General features: G+C 37.8%; 1 protein-coding gene across 4 annotated transcripts in view; it reads right to left on the bottom strand.

Annotated features, from left to right (window-relative positions):
- The window catches only part of cntln (centlein, centrosomal protein), a 144168-nt gene that overhangs the window by 112432 nt on the left and 14768 nt on the right, over positions 1 to 16968 (bottom strand). For all 4 annotated transcript variants that reach the window (XM_026204410.1, XM_026204408.1, XM_026204407.1 and 1 more), the window contains 4 exons: positions 16303 to 16436; positions 16052 to 16214; positions 15745 to 15909; positions 362 to 457 (listed from right to left, as the gene is read on the bottom strand). In XM_026204410.1, coding sequence (XP_026060195.1) covers positions 362 to 457; positions 15745 to 15909; positions 16052 to 16214; positions 16303 to 16436 — 558 coding nt within the window. The remainder of the gene's footprint in view (positions 1 to 361; positions 458 to 15744; positions 15910 to 16051; positions 16215 to 16302; positions 16437 to 16968) is intronic.

The following is a 16968-nucleotide window of genomic DNA, read 5'->3' as shown; positions in this document are numbered from 1 at the left end:
TGTATGACACATTGCACACCTTCTGTGTTCTATTTCTGAGAAGAATGGTAAACACTTTATTTTACTCACTTATTTTTACGGTGTCCTTGTTACACGTTACATGTACTTACTATTAAAATAACAATAAATTATGCATAATTACAAGCAAGTAAGCCAACGCCAAAGCCAAAGCCTAAACCTAACCCTAACCATATAGTAAATACATATTACTCAGTACTTAAATGTATAATTACACTGTAACAAGGACACCTTAAAACTAAGAGTAACCAAAGAATGTGGCCAAAATGATCAAATAAGGACATAAATCTCCAATGAGAAGATAATAGAACCACAGTCACAGAATAAAGCAAGTATTAATCACCTTAAGTGCAAGTAATTCTTGCAGCCACTGAATCCTTTGCTCCTGACTGTCTGCTACATCACTGCTGCCGCCACCTGGAGACAGAGACCTGGAGCCCTGACAAAGACAAAAAGAAACCGGTAAAACAATAGAAAACCCCTTTTCACCAACACAATCAGCAAGTTGTTAATTATCAAAAGCAAACGATGAGCAATAGCCCTTTACGTACAAATACACAAACATCATCCTACACACTCTCCAAAACCTAATGGGACACGGGCTGAATCACAAGGAGGATCGCACATGGAATGCTGCTGAAGGGTTCTCTGTGCAGGGACCTAATGAGCATGTTCATTTCCATTTACATTGTTTCTTTGACAATAATGATGTCCCATTAGGGGAGACTAAAGGGTTATAGAGTGAGAAACGCGCCAGGCCTCATTACCAAAGGTGGGGAGGGAGGCGCCTTTAATTGCTCTATCAGGGCCCAGAGTTACACTTGATAGGACAACAGAAGCAGACTTTGGGGAGAAAGAAAAAAGAGGGAATGTGTGTGTGTGAGAGAGAGAAAGATAGAGAAGAGTGGGCTCTCTCTAAAGTACCTAAAATCAGTGGAGAGTTGTGTGCAAAATCTGGTTAGGGCAGTGAAGGAAGGCCAGATGGCGGATCAACTGTGAAAGAGTGAAACTACAAAATGGCAGAAGCACCACTACAGATCGAGAGAAGCAGATATTCGGGGACCAGATCAAAACCCATTAATCTAGGGAAAAAAAAACACTGATACTTCAGAGAACTAAAAAGATCCTTTAAAAGCTGATTAGCTCTTGACTGGGCTGCTGTTGAGTACAACTAACTAGAGTCACTTGCTTGAAGCTCTTAGTCCAAAAGGATCAACCAATTGATGTCTTGAAGTCAACTCATTAACAGCATAGCTAAACTTTCCTCTGACACATGTCCCAAAACCAGACTTAACATTCTCAGCATACACGGGAACAGTGGTGTCCTCATCATCAAAGACTTCAACTCTGCAAGGATTAGCAAAAGTGTGAAATTAAAGCTTACAAAGGAGAAGCAATCAATACCTGAATATAGAGAACAAAGAGAACAGTTGTGAAATTAGGGGCAAAGAAAGCCTCACCCTTCCTGGACTGCACAGGTTAATTCTCATGTGCAGGGATGCAAACTCATCAGAGGTGAAAAAGCTGACAAAGATGGGGCCTTGAGAAGAACATTTTTAAAACATCAGCTTCTAAATGTGGATTTAAGTTGACTTTCCATAAGGATGTAGATGGAAATAATCACACTTTTTCTTTTTTTCTTTTTTTTATTCACTCTCCGCTTTAGTTGTCTCGGACCACATACCCAGTTGCTTGCTAAATTATTACTGATGTTGCTGTTATGCTTCATATAAATAAATCAAACTAAACACTGTTGTACTGTGTGTGTGTGTGTGTGTGTGTGTATATATATATATATATATATATATATGCTGCTTCAAGACATTGAAAACCTCTCTTTCTAAAAAAAATACTCAGATCTGCATGAATTGCATAAATGACTTATTCTGGATTCAAAACAAAGACTTTTGCCAAAAGATGACAGGTTTGCATCAATGCATATGGACAATATAGTTAAAAAATTTGTTAGCATTTACTCAACCCAATGTTTTTCCAAATAGCTCCAAAGCTAGACATTTTTGAAATATGTACTAATCAATCTTTTCCATTGCATTACAACAAATGAGGACTGGATATTTCACTCTTCATACTGTTAGAATTTGCTTTCACGATTCATAGGTTTGGTCATTTTTGAGTAAAGTATTTTATTAAGCATTTTCCAGGGAACAAGACCTTACATAACCATGTCAAAAGAAGAGTAAATAGTCTTTTAGCATTATCATGAGCACTAGAAGTATGAAGATAGGATAAGTATGAGGATAAGTATTTCAGTGTTAACTGTACAAAAACATTATTATTAACACTATCACATGATACTTAAAAAATTTAAAAAAAAAAAAGCTGCCTGAAAGGCCGTGTTCAGAATGCTTAAGCTTTCATTAAGATGGCAAGAACCCTGGAAAATACTGTTAAGGGGTGGAAGATAATGTTTTACAGTAGTGCTGGGCGGTTTGAACAAAAATTTATATCACGTTTTTTTCAGCATTGTGAGTCTTTTATCACAGAACAGTAACAATCTTTCATAGTTACAGATATTAGTTTAAACTAAAATATAAACAAAGCATTATGCATTTTACTTCTAGGTTTGTATAATAAGCCGCTCAAGCAAGCGGCAAAACATTTAAACACAATAATTAGCCTACTTGTTAAAATATTTAAAATTAAAACACCACAGACATATATTTATTGTGAAATGACTGCATTTCCGTGTCAATACATGTTCAATTTTCTTGCGAACAATGCGCTTTCACTTTAATTCAGCACCTGCAGCACAGTAAAAATAGACTAGGTACATAAACGATCGCTGCCCTGCTACAGACGCACCGCTCCTGGAACGCACTGACGGACCGAAAACTTGTGCAGTGTGAACGCTGGAATCCGTTAACATAGGTGCATAAAAGCTGCAGACAGAGTATGAAGTACAACACTGTAAAGGGTCCATCTGAAACAGTGTCGCGCTGCCGCAGCACAGCATAACGTTCGTTCCGAACGTTGAGTAATTAAATACATCGGTATGGTGGTATATAAAAAATTAACATCGTTAAGAAAATAAATACCGGTTTTCGGTATGAACCGGTATACCGCCCAGAACTATTTTACAGGGTCAGCTTTTTAATATAAAACTTTATCACTCTGTCTATAGCACACTGTAATATATGTTTTAGTTTGAACTGTCTACCTAGGCAACAATTTTAGGCATTACAGTTGCACCCAACATACAAATACTATTTTAAACAGTCTTTTTTGTGTGGCAAAGGTTACAATTTAAATAAATAATATATGTGCTGTGTGTTTCAGAGTTAAGCAAAGCAACGTGTTCTTTTACAAATTAACAGCTCATGATCCATGTTTTCAGTGTCTCAGAGCCATAAATTTTACTCCACAAGAATTTATGTCTGCATCTGCTCTGAGTTTGGGTCATTTATGATGTTCATTTAGCAATGCAACATGTGCAACAATATGTTCCCCAGAACATCAGCGTGGTGGTAGCATTATGCTCTGGGGATGTTTCACTGTGGCAAGGAGCATAAAAATAAATAAACAAATACATACAAAATAGACAGCACTAACTACAGAAAAACTTGGGAGTTAATTAAGCTGCAATCAGCAGGAGCACTGGGACAATTAATCTTCAATCAAGGCAAAGACCCAAAACACACTGCAAAGGCAACACTAGAGTAGCATACAGTATACCAAAAGGTAAATGTCCTAGAGTGCCATGTGGAGTACAAACCAATATATATATATATATTATTTTTTTTATTTATATAGCGCTTTAAACAAAATACATTGCGTCAAAGCAACTGAACAACATTCATTAGGAAAACAGTGTGTCAATAATGCAAAATGATAGTTAAAGGCAGTTCATCATTGAATTCAGTGATGTCATCTCTGTTCAGTTAAATAGTGTCTGTGCATTTATTTGCAATCAAGTCAACAATATCGCTGTAGATGAAGTGACCCCAACTAAGCAAGCCAGAGGCGACAGTGGCAAGGAACCGAAACTCCATCGTTGACAGAATAGAGAAAAAAACCTTGGGAGAAACCAGGCTCAGTTGGGGGGCCAGTTCTCCTCTGACCAGACGAAACCAGTAGTTCAATTCCAGGGCAGCAAAGTCAGATTGTGCAGAAGAATCATCTTTTTCCTGTGGTCTTGTCCTGGTGCTCCTCTGAGACAAGGTCTTTGCAGGGGATCTGTATCTGGGGCTCTAGTTGTCCTGGTCTCCGCTGTCTTCCAGGGCAGTAGAGGTATATACAAACAGACACTATGTAATGGTGCCATATTATTTTGAGACTGAGTAAATCACTCAAAGAGCTGATAAACTCATCCAAACTGCTGCCTAAATGGTCTTAAGTATTCAGTTGCAGGTGAATGCTAATGCATTGCATATATACAAGGACACACACACACACACACACACATAATCTAAAGATAAATATATATATATATATATATATATATATATATATATATATATATATATATATATATATATATATATATATATATTTCACAATGATATTACTGTTTTACAAAATGTTTAAACAAATAAATGCAGCCTTTGTGAGGGTTTTTTATTTTATTTTTTTTACAAATTCCAGACATTTGATTGGTGGTGTTCTCGGTCAAAGCTCCTGACAGGGCAAGCTGAATAAAACATTATGCCTACTCATTGTTGTAATCTGCATGATATAAAGCATTTTAATGTATTGGGCATCTCAGCCTAATCAATCTCCCTTCACAAAATGACGTGTCATATGTTGATATTTTATATCAAGGTGAAAGGTGCATACTAGCAAATGGGACTGGTGCTGGTGCATTACGGTTTCATCTAAAAAGCTCTGTTTTATGTAAAAGCATAAAATAAAGAATAATTCCAAATGAATTTCGTCACTTGGACAGGAATAAAAAGAGCATGAGGCTCATTTTCAATCTCATCACAAAGTGACATGATGTGTGGCCAAGTATGGTTTCCCATACTCGGAATTTGTGCTCTGCATTTCACCCATCCAAGTGCACAAAAACAGCAAGGAGTAGTGAACACACACAATGAACAGTAGAGCCTTTTTTTGCTATGGTGCCTTGCTCAAGGGTCTCACCTCACTAGTGGTATTGAGGGTAGAAGAGAGAGCTGTGCAAGTGGTGTTGTGACAAATTCATTGTATTCATAAAACTTATGCTCTTTTGTGAAGATTATCACAGTAAACCAAACGTGCAAGAATCATAAGTTTAGAGCTTATTTTCTACAATAAATCCAATAAAAAGTCAATAGAGAATAGGGATGGGCATTTTGGGAAATTTCTCATTTCGATCATCTATAGGTTTCAAAAACGATTAATCGATTAATCAGGGGTGTGGCTTAATGTGGGGGGCGGGGCGTGGCCATAATGTATATAATGAAAAAATCTGAAGATTGTAATGAAAATGAAAAAATAAAAATAAAAATCTGACATGAAAATCTGTCTATGAAAACATGAACACCAACACATGATTAGGCCAGGTTAGATTATGATTATGATGAAGCAATGTTATTAATAAAGAAGCACGAAATATCTGCCTGAGGTGAAGAGTATACCAATAAACGGAAGCTAATTCTATGACACATCCCATGATAAATCAGATAACTGAGATACATATCAGACGTAACATTACAGCTTGTATCAGCACAATAGGATGCTAAGTTATGCGTTAGACAGAGAGAGAGAGAGAGAGCGCCAGCGCGCGCGAGCTCCTGCTGATGCGTTTTCATGACAGCGCCCTGAAAGATGGGCAAAGTTTGAGCTATATTTTCATCTACGTTATTAAGTGTAATAGTTGTAATGAAGCTGTATTTTTAAGTTAAGATTTATTTTCCATATACCACCTGCGCGTTTTCGAAGCCATATGAATTGAATTATGCCCACAAATATGACGGAAAAAAAGCTCGGATGCAATATTATAACATCAGTAATAAAATAATAACAATAATAATAGAAAAATAAAACATTTAAGAGCAATATCATTATCGTGCATTGCTTATATGAGCATGAAACGAATCGCTGATATGCAGCGATTTCAGACTAATTGTTAATGTTAATTAATCAGATATAGACTAGCTCTTGCAACTTTTATCTGAAAAAAATAATAATAATTTGCCGATGCAGATTTGAACTTGACCGAAAGTGTAACTCGGATTGCGCTTTACAAACACGAAAGTACAATAAATTCACATTAGTGTCACTATCGTTATTTTTTATGTATTCTAATATTTAATTAATATTTTGTATTCAATTTGCACTTTCTGATCAACCAAAATATTATTTAAATATTATTTAACAGCATGGAAATCACTTGCTAAATAATTGAATAAGAACAACTATTATAAGGTACTATAAAACAGAGACAGATAGCCTAGATATTTTAACTATGGCTAAAGCTCAAAACTAAAATAATAATATTGTTTAAAAAAAAATTATATTATATTTATCACGACCGGTGAAACGTTCAAATGTCTATTCAAAAAACATAAGGCCGTCTACGTGTTCAGATGAGAGCCAAGTGCGCAGCCTGTTCACATTTAGTGGAATAAATTTGCTTCGCTCGAACAGATGTTGCAGGAACAGCCAGGTACCACTGAACAAGTAAACATTCTCTGTCCCTGAAACTAATGGGCACCAAGTCTTTCACCACCATTTCAGCGAACAGCTTTTTCGTCTTCTCGGTTCTGCCTGCGTTGCACTAAGGTCTTACGGCAAGTGATTCAATGCTCGTCTGAGTTGCCGCTCTGTTATCGCCAAATATTTTATGTACACATTTTAGATGATAGCGCATTGTATTTGTTGTAGATGTGTGTGACAGCTTGGCGCTGCACAGCTTACCCTGAACTGTATTTTCATCGTTCTTCTCAAAGGGAAACCAGCCATCACTTACGTGACTTTGAGGCCATGATTATCTGTCTTCTAACGTCTTTTGAGGTATCAAGTGGGAAGCTAACCAATCAGAGATCAGGGCGCCTCCCATCGTGCTGCCATAACCAATAAAAAAAATAATAATAATAATTTCGATCATCGTTTATGTGATCGATCATCGCTGTCGCGGTCGAGTACTCGAGTACTCGATCACTGTTGCACATCCCTAATAGAGAAATCATATTGTTTTTTGTCAAGGGAAATTGGGTTGACCTACAAAAATACCTAATCACTGCAACACCCTATGATTTTCTGTTTCCTGAGTTCTAGAATTTAGTGTGCATGCAAATTGAAGCAATCACAACACAACATGCATTAAAAATGTATCTGCTCTAAATTTATTATTAGTCCTTAAAATGTAGTCACATGTGTGAGTGACTGGTTACTTGATTGATGCCCACAGTTCATGTGCTGCACTGCATGTACAATGGTGGATCTATTTCACAGCCGTGAAAGAGACATTACAATATAACTGATTCAACTTTTAGCAAAATAATATGACATGACAAGTCAAAGTGAATCTATTGCAAGCATGTATCCAGTAAACACAAGACTCGATGGCTTGTTCTTGGACTGGGTGAAAACAGATGTTACAGAATCTTTCCCCTTCTTCGCAGAGAGACAACTCTAAGAAAGTGTGTGAAGTTCAGCCGTGCCTGACATGTTTGCAGCACCAAGTTTGAAGGCTACGATGACTGGTAATTACCGCCAGCAGACAAGTAGGCCTTGGCACCTGTGTTTTCTCTGAGAGCAAGATAATGAAAAAAACAATAGCGCTGTCATCACCTTTGGGTTCCTGATTGCATTATAAAAACTACAGCCGGGCTTGGCATCTGGGCGTGACCTTGTTAACTGCCAGGGTAATTAAGTTTAACCAATTGGGAGAGGGGATGATAAATTATTAGCAGGTAGATTTTGTTCACATTTTATTAAATTGGCCTGCCAAAAGGGTCGGCCAAATTATCTGGGGCCTCATTTGTTGGAGGCCGGCCACATTGGCGCATCTGTTACAATTATTTATAATTCCAAGCAGTCAAAAACCAACAGAGTTCGGCATCAGCCGCGTAAAGCAATTTACAAATGATCTGATGAGGGAGTGTTTGAGTCTTTTCCCCTCATTTCTAGCCAGCAGGAAAGATGAGGGGTGAAGAAGAAAGGAAGCGTGTGAAAGAGCGTGAAAAATAGAGAGGGGATAAACAGCATGCTGTAATTACAGAACACGATTAGGTTGTTCTTGGAGTTTTGCTGGCATTGGTGGTCTCAGTGTAGAAGCAAAGGGAACATATGGAGGGGGCTCGTGATTGTGCTCCCTAAGGCCCGTGACCCATAAGCTGACAAAGCTGCATCTTGCATCTGAATTAGACTGTTTTACACATGTACCATTTATGCCACAAAACAGATCTGATCACTGTTATTTACAAAACAACTATAATCAGGCCCTTGACTTCATGAAGCCAGTAGAGGAGTGCTTCACTCTGGGCCAGAGCTGCTTAATGCGTGTATGTGGCAAACTGTTCCCTGCATTAGCATGTGATGGTTGTGTAAACACAGAGGCATCTCTTCAAGGCTGTGTTTTTATATGAATTTAGACGTGAGTGGCTCTCGGGTCATGGTGAGCAGGCCTGTGTTTTTAACTGGTGATCAGAACCCCTGCAGATGGACAGGGACTGCATGTGAGTGAATAAGCGACCGGCTGAGCCTTTAACACATGGCTGGGGTTTATTAATGAGTCTCAGTACACACACTGTTCATCTCATGAAAGCACTTGAGCACAAGAGTTCATATCATTACAGTAGAAAACATGCTAAACAAACTTACCAGCATCCAACAAAATGTTTTAGGACAGCCAGTGGCTGGATTAATTTGAAGGTATTCTTGCTAATACAGCTGTTTTCATATTTCATAATGCTTTGAAGAAATATCAATATAGAAGCCATGACTCAATTCTGTATACTGTGTTAAACAACTGAAAGGTCATAGTATTTTTCTCATAATACACAAATCAAACATCTAAGACTGTCTTAGAGATTCACTCAACTGACCGCTGCCAAAAGAACAAACTGAATAATGATATATGAAATTAATAAGCCGTATTCCCTAGGAAGGTTTTTTTTTTTTTTTTTTTTTGTGGAAGAAAACTTTTTTCCATGCATGATACCAGAGTTTCACTAGCAAAAAAAAATAAATAATTGCTATACTTTGTATCTTGAAATGTCACAGTGTTACTTTAGATTTCATAATGTACAATTTTTTTTTTTTTTTTTTTTTTACTTTATCTTAAACTTTACCTGCACTCTAGTTGTCGGTTTCCTTTTATTTAATTTATTTTGTTATTTTATAATTTTTTTGCACAACAACATAACCTAACCAGTCACACTGTCATAAGATAATCAATGACTTATATAGGAGTACACTTGTTTACATAGAGTTCACAGTTATTTTCTAAATCTGAGGTAAATGTCCCTCACAGGCTGTCAAAAAGACAAGTCTGACGATTTTAACTAGCGTCAATGTTGGTGGAAGGCCTTTCTCAAATGTTTCCTGCACCCGGATCTTCCCGTCTATTTGACAACAAAAATCACGTCATCTGGCTGACTTTTGTCACCTTTAGGCTTTTATTAAAACTGCAGATCATTGTCCCATTATCTGTTTTTGTATCCCCACCCACAGACATTTGGCAACATGCCCAGTGCACTATAGGTGTTTTTAGACAAAGGGAACACTACAGTCATTTTACTCTTTTCTCTAGTTAAATCCTGCCTTTTTACTGCATAGACAGTCAAGTTTAAATGAAAGGACAACCCACCAAATCAAATTAAACTAGTTTAACATCATACAAAACACACCAAGTACCTGAGCTGTCAGCTGGTCAGCTGTTAGCTGATCACAATACAGTCTGATTAATTAATGTGGGAAAAAAGTACCATTTATCGCATCGCAGAGTCATGTCATGGCTGGTTAGGACAGGGTAAATTATGGAAAAGGGCTCCCACATAATACAATAGCCTACCATACTAACAAAAACAGATAATTGTTCAGATGATTTCAGAATCATATTGTTGTATATAATCTCTGTTAAAACGTATGGGCTCAATAATTAAAATAAGCACCAATAATAACAGTTTATAATGCAAATCTAATTTAAACATTTTTCTGATATGCAAAGTGAAAGTGTTCATTTGCATTTGGTCATTACATGCTAACAACCAGCAGCTGGAGGAGATGCTGAACAACTGTTAAAAGACACAAAGAGTGGCCTCTTAAAAGTTTAGGAAGCACTTGCTGTGGAAGTTCAATAGGTCTGATGAGACCTCATCGGGCTAAGGTTATCTAAACAAGCTGAGTGAAACAAACTGGTGAGGCAGCCCACAGTGAGGGAAGCACTGCCTCCTAAAGATTTAAAGCCAAACACATCGGCAGCCTCTCAGTATGCTGAAGCTCAGGGTTTGAGCATCAGATAGTGATCAAAAGAAACACATCTACTCATCTAAACATGACCCCACATAACAAGCCATGTGTGCAGGGAGCGGACACTTCAATTATACATCTGACAGCTCGGCTTTCACTAACACTAATAACACGCAGAGGCAAATGTTGAGAGGAGCGTCTGGGCTCTGGAATGGGGAGAAATGGGGAGAGAGACATTGAAATTTCATCACTTGGGAGGTTTTCTCGCTACTACAAAGTTTAATTAAATTCATAACATTCCACCTATTAAATACATACTTCTATAGGTGATAAAACTGATTAAGTGGCCCCTTAATGTCTTTGGCTGTCAATAAAAATCTGGCTAAAGACAGAAAAAAAAAAAGAAAAAAAACTGCATTAATTCTGGGATTAATCAATAAATTCACTTGAAACGGTTTAATAAAAATCTGCATTTCCAATCAATTCACACCATAGAATCAATTTGCCAGATGTAGATCCTAGAGGAGCAACAAACAATCACTTGAGATGTGAGCAGCAATGCGATTCTAACAGTTCTTCAACATTATTCATAACAAAACCTTGTCACTCTGTATAATAGTTCAAGTGCATAGACAATTGAACAAAAGCTGCAATAAACCTTCTTGCCACCACCGATCTGCCACAGAGTGTTAGTGCATTGCTAATAGACTGTAAGATGCAACACTTCCTGTGTAATCCCCGGGAGGCCAATTTTATATTTGGTTTTCAATGGCTTTTTACTAGAAAAGAAGAACCTACTAGGCCTGATTTAGATCAGAGAATGACACATACAGAATAGTGACAACCTGGGTCCCGTCACTCAGAGACAGACTGCCGGAAGAAATGGTAAGATAAAAGGAAATATAGATAAAAATAAAAATAAAAAGTAATAATTCTTAGATATTTATTTCCAAAGAACAATGGAAAGCAGAAAAGCTCAGCCCAATCAAAGCTCAGATCACAACCAATAAACCAACCAATAGTTAATAAGTAAATATGGCCCATGTTCTACGCTGTCAAAAAAATTAAAATAAAAATTGTATCATATTTACGGTTAAAAAAAAAAAAAAAATCCCGGCAGCTATGGTTGCCAGAATTTACTTTGAAAATATTGTAGCAACATTTTAGGTTTTACGGATTTAACTCAAATGTACATTTAAAAAGATGAATTTCATTAATTGATATGATGTTAAATTTCAAACCTATTGAAATGTTGAAAGTGAAATCTGTTTAGTACCTTTGTAATAAACAAATAACCACAAAAAGCAGGTGGTGACGAGAAAGGTCATCACAAGCAGCTTTTCCACAAGCTGAGAAGGAAAGGCAGTCTGCACTGGCCTTTGAGCAATTCTTTTGTCCCAGCTAGCCACACAATGGGCTTCTTTTTTGTTCCTCTTGGAGTTTCCTTCCTCCATCACTTCTCCCTTATTCAAATGGAGTCTGGTTTCGCTCAGCTCCCTCTGCTGATCAGCACTTTGATCATTCCTAACATTTAAATCTAAAATAAAGCTCAAAAAACCAGTGCATTAGAATTTAACAGGTGTTCAGGAAGAAGCTGATACAGAATTTCAGATTACACTAGCATACACATCCCAGTCAGTGCAATTATAGTGGGGAAACGGAAAGCTCTCTTGACTGTGTTATACCTTGGGATAACTGATCAGATCACTTTGATGTCTGTAGGTAAAACTGTTAAGAAACAAAACAGCAAGGCAGCTGCTACATGTGTTCAGTAAACACAATTTCATATTTAAAGCAATACATTCGAACGCTGCATAAAGCATCCATGGATTATTGTGCATACCCAAAACCAAGTGATGTGCCGCCTTACTGTGATGCACACGTGTACAAATGCACAGAACACATCTACAACATCTCAGATTTGAGACGGACCTACTGTAGAAACCTTGATTAGATTAGTGAAGTGACATTCAGCCAAGTATGTTGACCCATACTTAGAATTTGTGCTCTGCATTTAACCCATCCGAAATGCACACACACAGAGCAGTGAACACACACACACACTGTGAGCACACAGGGGTGGGCAGCCATTCATGCTGCGGCGCCCGGGGAGCAGTTGGGGGTTCGATGCCTTGCTCAAGGGCACCTAAGTCGTGGTATTGAAGGTGGAGAGAGAACTGTACATGCACTCACCCCACCCACAATTCCGTCCGGCCCGAGACTAGAACCCACAACCCTTCGATTGGGAGTCCAACCCTCTAACCATTAGGCCACGACTTCCCCTGCAATGGTTGTACTTACTAACTGAACTATTTGATACTCCTCAAGCTACGTTTTCAACACAATCTACATGACTGCTACCATCCAACATGTTTTCCACATTAGGCCATTTTCTACAAAGAAGATAAAGTATTAGGGTTGGGTACCGAAACCTGGTGCCAATATGGACTGAAACGAATCAGAACGCAGATTTCAGTGCCTCATTTCGGTGCCTCTTAAATGTCTGAGCGATTGATTTAAATATTTGTCCTGGTTCTCAGAAATTTACACAAGAAGCATGGGCGTCGCTAGGCTTTTTTAGTGGGACTATAGCATTAAGCTCCATAAACTGTACACAAATTTGCGATCGCCTCAGAATCAGTCCCCTTAAATTTCATATGAAAACGAGGCAGACCTGTCTCCTACCTGTCTTTCAGCGCACTCTTCAATCCGAAGACCGCGGCGGAGTAGCACAAGCAGACTCAAATAGAAAGAGGACACAAGGTGTTTTTATCGATAGATTGTTAGAATATCTGTATCTGTGCAGTTCTTTGTAATAAATACAGTTTGCAAAATGTAATGGGGGAGCAATCGGTTTCCCATCTACTGTAAAGTTTTCACTCCGTTCACCGCTCATCACACTACAGCTGTTTTCTCAAGCGAAAATCTAGCCCTTAACACACATGAACGCATACTTTAATTACACTTATTTAAATATACTTAATTTAATTATACATACTTTGTACATACACTATTGTGCAAAAGTCTTAGGCACGTTAGTATTTTCACCCCAAAGAATGGTGTTCAGCCAGTTATTTATATATTTTGCTGTAGTGTGTCAGTAGAAAATATCAGTTTACATTTCCAAACATTTTGCCATTAATTTTTATAATAATCTAGTGAGATTTTTTAATGCACAAGCAGTCTGACAACAGCCGGTGCTCCACATGGAGATCTGATTTCACCATCATCAAATCTGTCTGTGATTACATGAAGAAACAGATAAAATTGAGATGATGAAACTAAATCCAGAATAACTGTGGTAGTATCTCCAAGACGCTTGAAGAAACCTTTCTGCAAATCTACCTGAAAAACCATGTGAAAGTGAACCTGAAAAAAAGCTGTTGCAAAGGTTGGTGATACCAAATATTGATTTGACTTTGTTAATGTAAGTTAATTGATAAATAAAATCCATTTATGACAATATTTTTTAAATAAATCCTTACTTTACAGCATATTTACACAAGTGCCTAAACCTTATCACAGTACTGTAGCTTTGGAGGCAGGTGATTTAAAATGTCTTGAAGACTTGAATTTAGTTGGTCTCGGTTTTATCTGTTTCTTCATGTAACACACAGATTTGATGATGGTGAGATCAGATCTCTGTGTGAAGCACCGGTTGTTGTCAGACTGCTTGTGCATTCAAAAATCTCACTAGAATATTATTCAAATGAATGGCAAAATTAATGTTTGGAATGGCACCGGTATCGTAAAAAACACAATCGATACCCAACCCTATAAAGTATTAATGGAAATTTTATATATATAAAAAAAAATGGACACAATGAAATACTAAATCTTAAAATGAGCAAAAGGGACAGCAAAGTGAACATTTCTTTTTTAAATAAATGCTGTTCTTCTGACCTTTTTTTTTTTTTTTTTTTTTTTTTAAGAATCCTGAAAGTTTTTCTTTCTTTCTTCATTTTATTTTACTTTATTTTAACTATTAAACTATATTATTAACTATTTACTATTTTTATTCTTACTATTTTTAGTGGGTTGTTTTCAGTAAAATTAATACAGGCTTGGTGACAACAAAGACCCATGGTGACAACAAAGAACCATGCCATATATAAATGCAATAACTGATCTTCTGATATGAGCTCTGGCAGTATTCAAGCAAGGTTAATGCCAAATGCTTTGGAGTTGTCAGTCAGGCATGAAGTCTTGCAAAAATTTACAAAAACTCCTGGTCATCTCTTCCCATTCATCTCTTACTGAAAGGCATTTCATTTATTATAGATGCGGTTGCACTAAGAGGAGAAAAAGGAAATTAAAGGGGGGTGAAATGCTATTTCATGCAAACTGAGTTTTTTACACTGTTAAAGAGTTGGATTCCCATGCTAAACATGGACAAAGTTTCAAAAATTAAGTTGTACGTTTGAATGAGTATTTCTGTTCCAAAAATACAAAAAAATAATGTTTGTCACAAGTTTCGGAAAGTTTTTTTCGAGTATGGCTCTGTGTAACGTTAGATGGAGCGGAATTTCCTTATATGGGTCCTGAGGGCACGTTTGCCGGAAGAGCGCGCACTCCCGTTTAGCAGAGCAATGAGAGGCTGAGCACAGACTCACTGATCAGAGCGAGAGCGTCGCGAAATGTCACAAAAGGAGTGTGTTTTTGGTTGCCAGGGCAAGACAACCCTGCACAGATTACCAAAGAAAAAGCAGCATTAAGGGACCAGTGGATGGAGTTTATTTTTACAGAGCATCAACGGAGTTGTGCAAGTGTTTGTGTTTGTTCCCTGCATTTCTAAAATGCTTGTTTTACAAACAAAGCCCAGTTTGACGACGGATTTGCGTATCGTTTAATTCTTAAGGATGATGCAATCCCAACGAAAAAGGGTCACGATTGTGTGTTGGAACCACAGATGGTGAGTAAAACTGCTTCAAATATCTCTGCCTCCTTGTTAGTGCGTCCGCCTCCCATCGGAGACCTGGGTTCAAGCCCCGCTCGGAGCGAGTCCTTGCTGCTGCTGCTCTCGTTCAGTTTCAGCCTTCACAGCTGTCACAGCTTCCAAACGCCCTCAACGCAAAAGCTTACTCGCGCTCGTGATTCTTTAGCTCCGCCCACACGTCACGCCTCCAGGCGCTCGTGTACAGACTATCTTTCTCTTATGAATATAATAAAACTAAATACTTTTTGGAGTTATGAAGGATGCAGTACTACTCTATAGGTACTCAAGATTAACAGGATATTGAGTGAAAACGAGCATTTCACCCCCCCTTTAACAGTGTGTGGTTTTGCTGAAGTGCTCATTCAGCTTGCTTTGCATACAAAGGGCATTGAGCATGATGTAAATCTGTCATGGTGCTCCCCACACGAACTCACCTCACAGTACCCCGCGGCGGCTGTGAAACTCTGCAGCTGTGCCTGGAGTTCTTGGATTTGCTGATCTCTCTGGCTGAGCTGCATGCTGAGGGCTGCTTCCCGCTGGCGGAGCTGTTCCTGGCTGTGCCAAAGGGCTTGGTATGACACGCTCAGCTCGCTGTGGAGCTGTCACAGCAGAAACAGACAGTGAAGGACAAGCTCGGTTAATGCAGTTAAGTCCTTGCTGGAACACAAGTTCACCCCCCAGGGGCACGTGTTCACTCGTGAGGACAGGCGCTAAGTTCAGACAACAGATGCGCTCCTGTACCTTCTGGTAGGAGACAGTGTCTGCTGTGTGGGCCTCCTCTTGGCTGCGCAGGACTCTTTGCGTGTCCAGGTTAAGCCCCTCCAGCTGCTGAATGAGCTGGGCCTGTTCTCCTGCATGTTCCACACTCTGCCTGTACAGACACTGCAAGTCCTGGAGCTTGTGTCTGGAAATGAACATGCACACATATCACGGTCAACTCATATGGTCAGGGTTAATCAAAGCTCAGCCAGATCTGTGTAAGTGCTGCTCACTTGATTTGACAGAGCTGTTGTTCTTTGTCAGCTCCATCCCTTTCTACAGTGGAAAGCTGAAGAGACAAAGCAGTTGAGCGACTCTGAGCCTCTAGCACGTCCTGTCTGCTTCTGAATAGTTCCTCTTCCAAATTCTGCAAGAGAAAATTATTGTTAATTGACACCTGGTTCAATGGCATAATATATATATATATATATATATATATATATATATATATATATATATATATATATATATTTTTTTTTTTTTTTTTTTTTTTTTTTTTTTTGGTGCAGATCGATTAATTTATTCAAAAATCCATTTAAAATTCTATTCACACATACTGTAATGTACGGGCAGTTACTGTATCTTAAATATGTTCTAATTATCATACCACACCCCCTAGTAGGAATAGGGGCAAAACGATAACAGAGCAACATTTTAAGAAATATATAAATTATTCAAGATATATAATAATATATATATATATATCTATAATTTTTTATTTTTTATTGTGAAAATGCTATAAAATATTGATCAAAAGATAAAAATCCAACATGGATACAAAGGTGAAAATAAAAATAAAACATACATAGATGTTTTTTTTTAATTTTTTTATTATTTTTTTTATTTATTTTTTTTCATGGACACTCTTGTTTGGCAAATAAAAAAAAAAACTCAGAGAA

Source organism: Carassius auratus, chromosome 26 (genome assembly GCF_003368295.1).
Source record: "Carassius auratus strain Wakin chromosome 26, ASM336829v1, whole genome shotgun sequence".
NCBI lineage: Eukaryota > Metazoa > Chordata > Actinopteri > Cypriniformes > Cyprinidae > Carassius > Carassius auratus.
The sequence above is the reverse complement of the archived record's forward strand: the minus strand, read 5'-3'. Positions and strand labels throughout refer to the sequence as shown.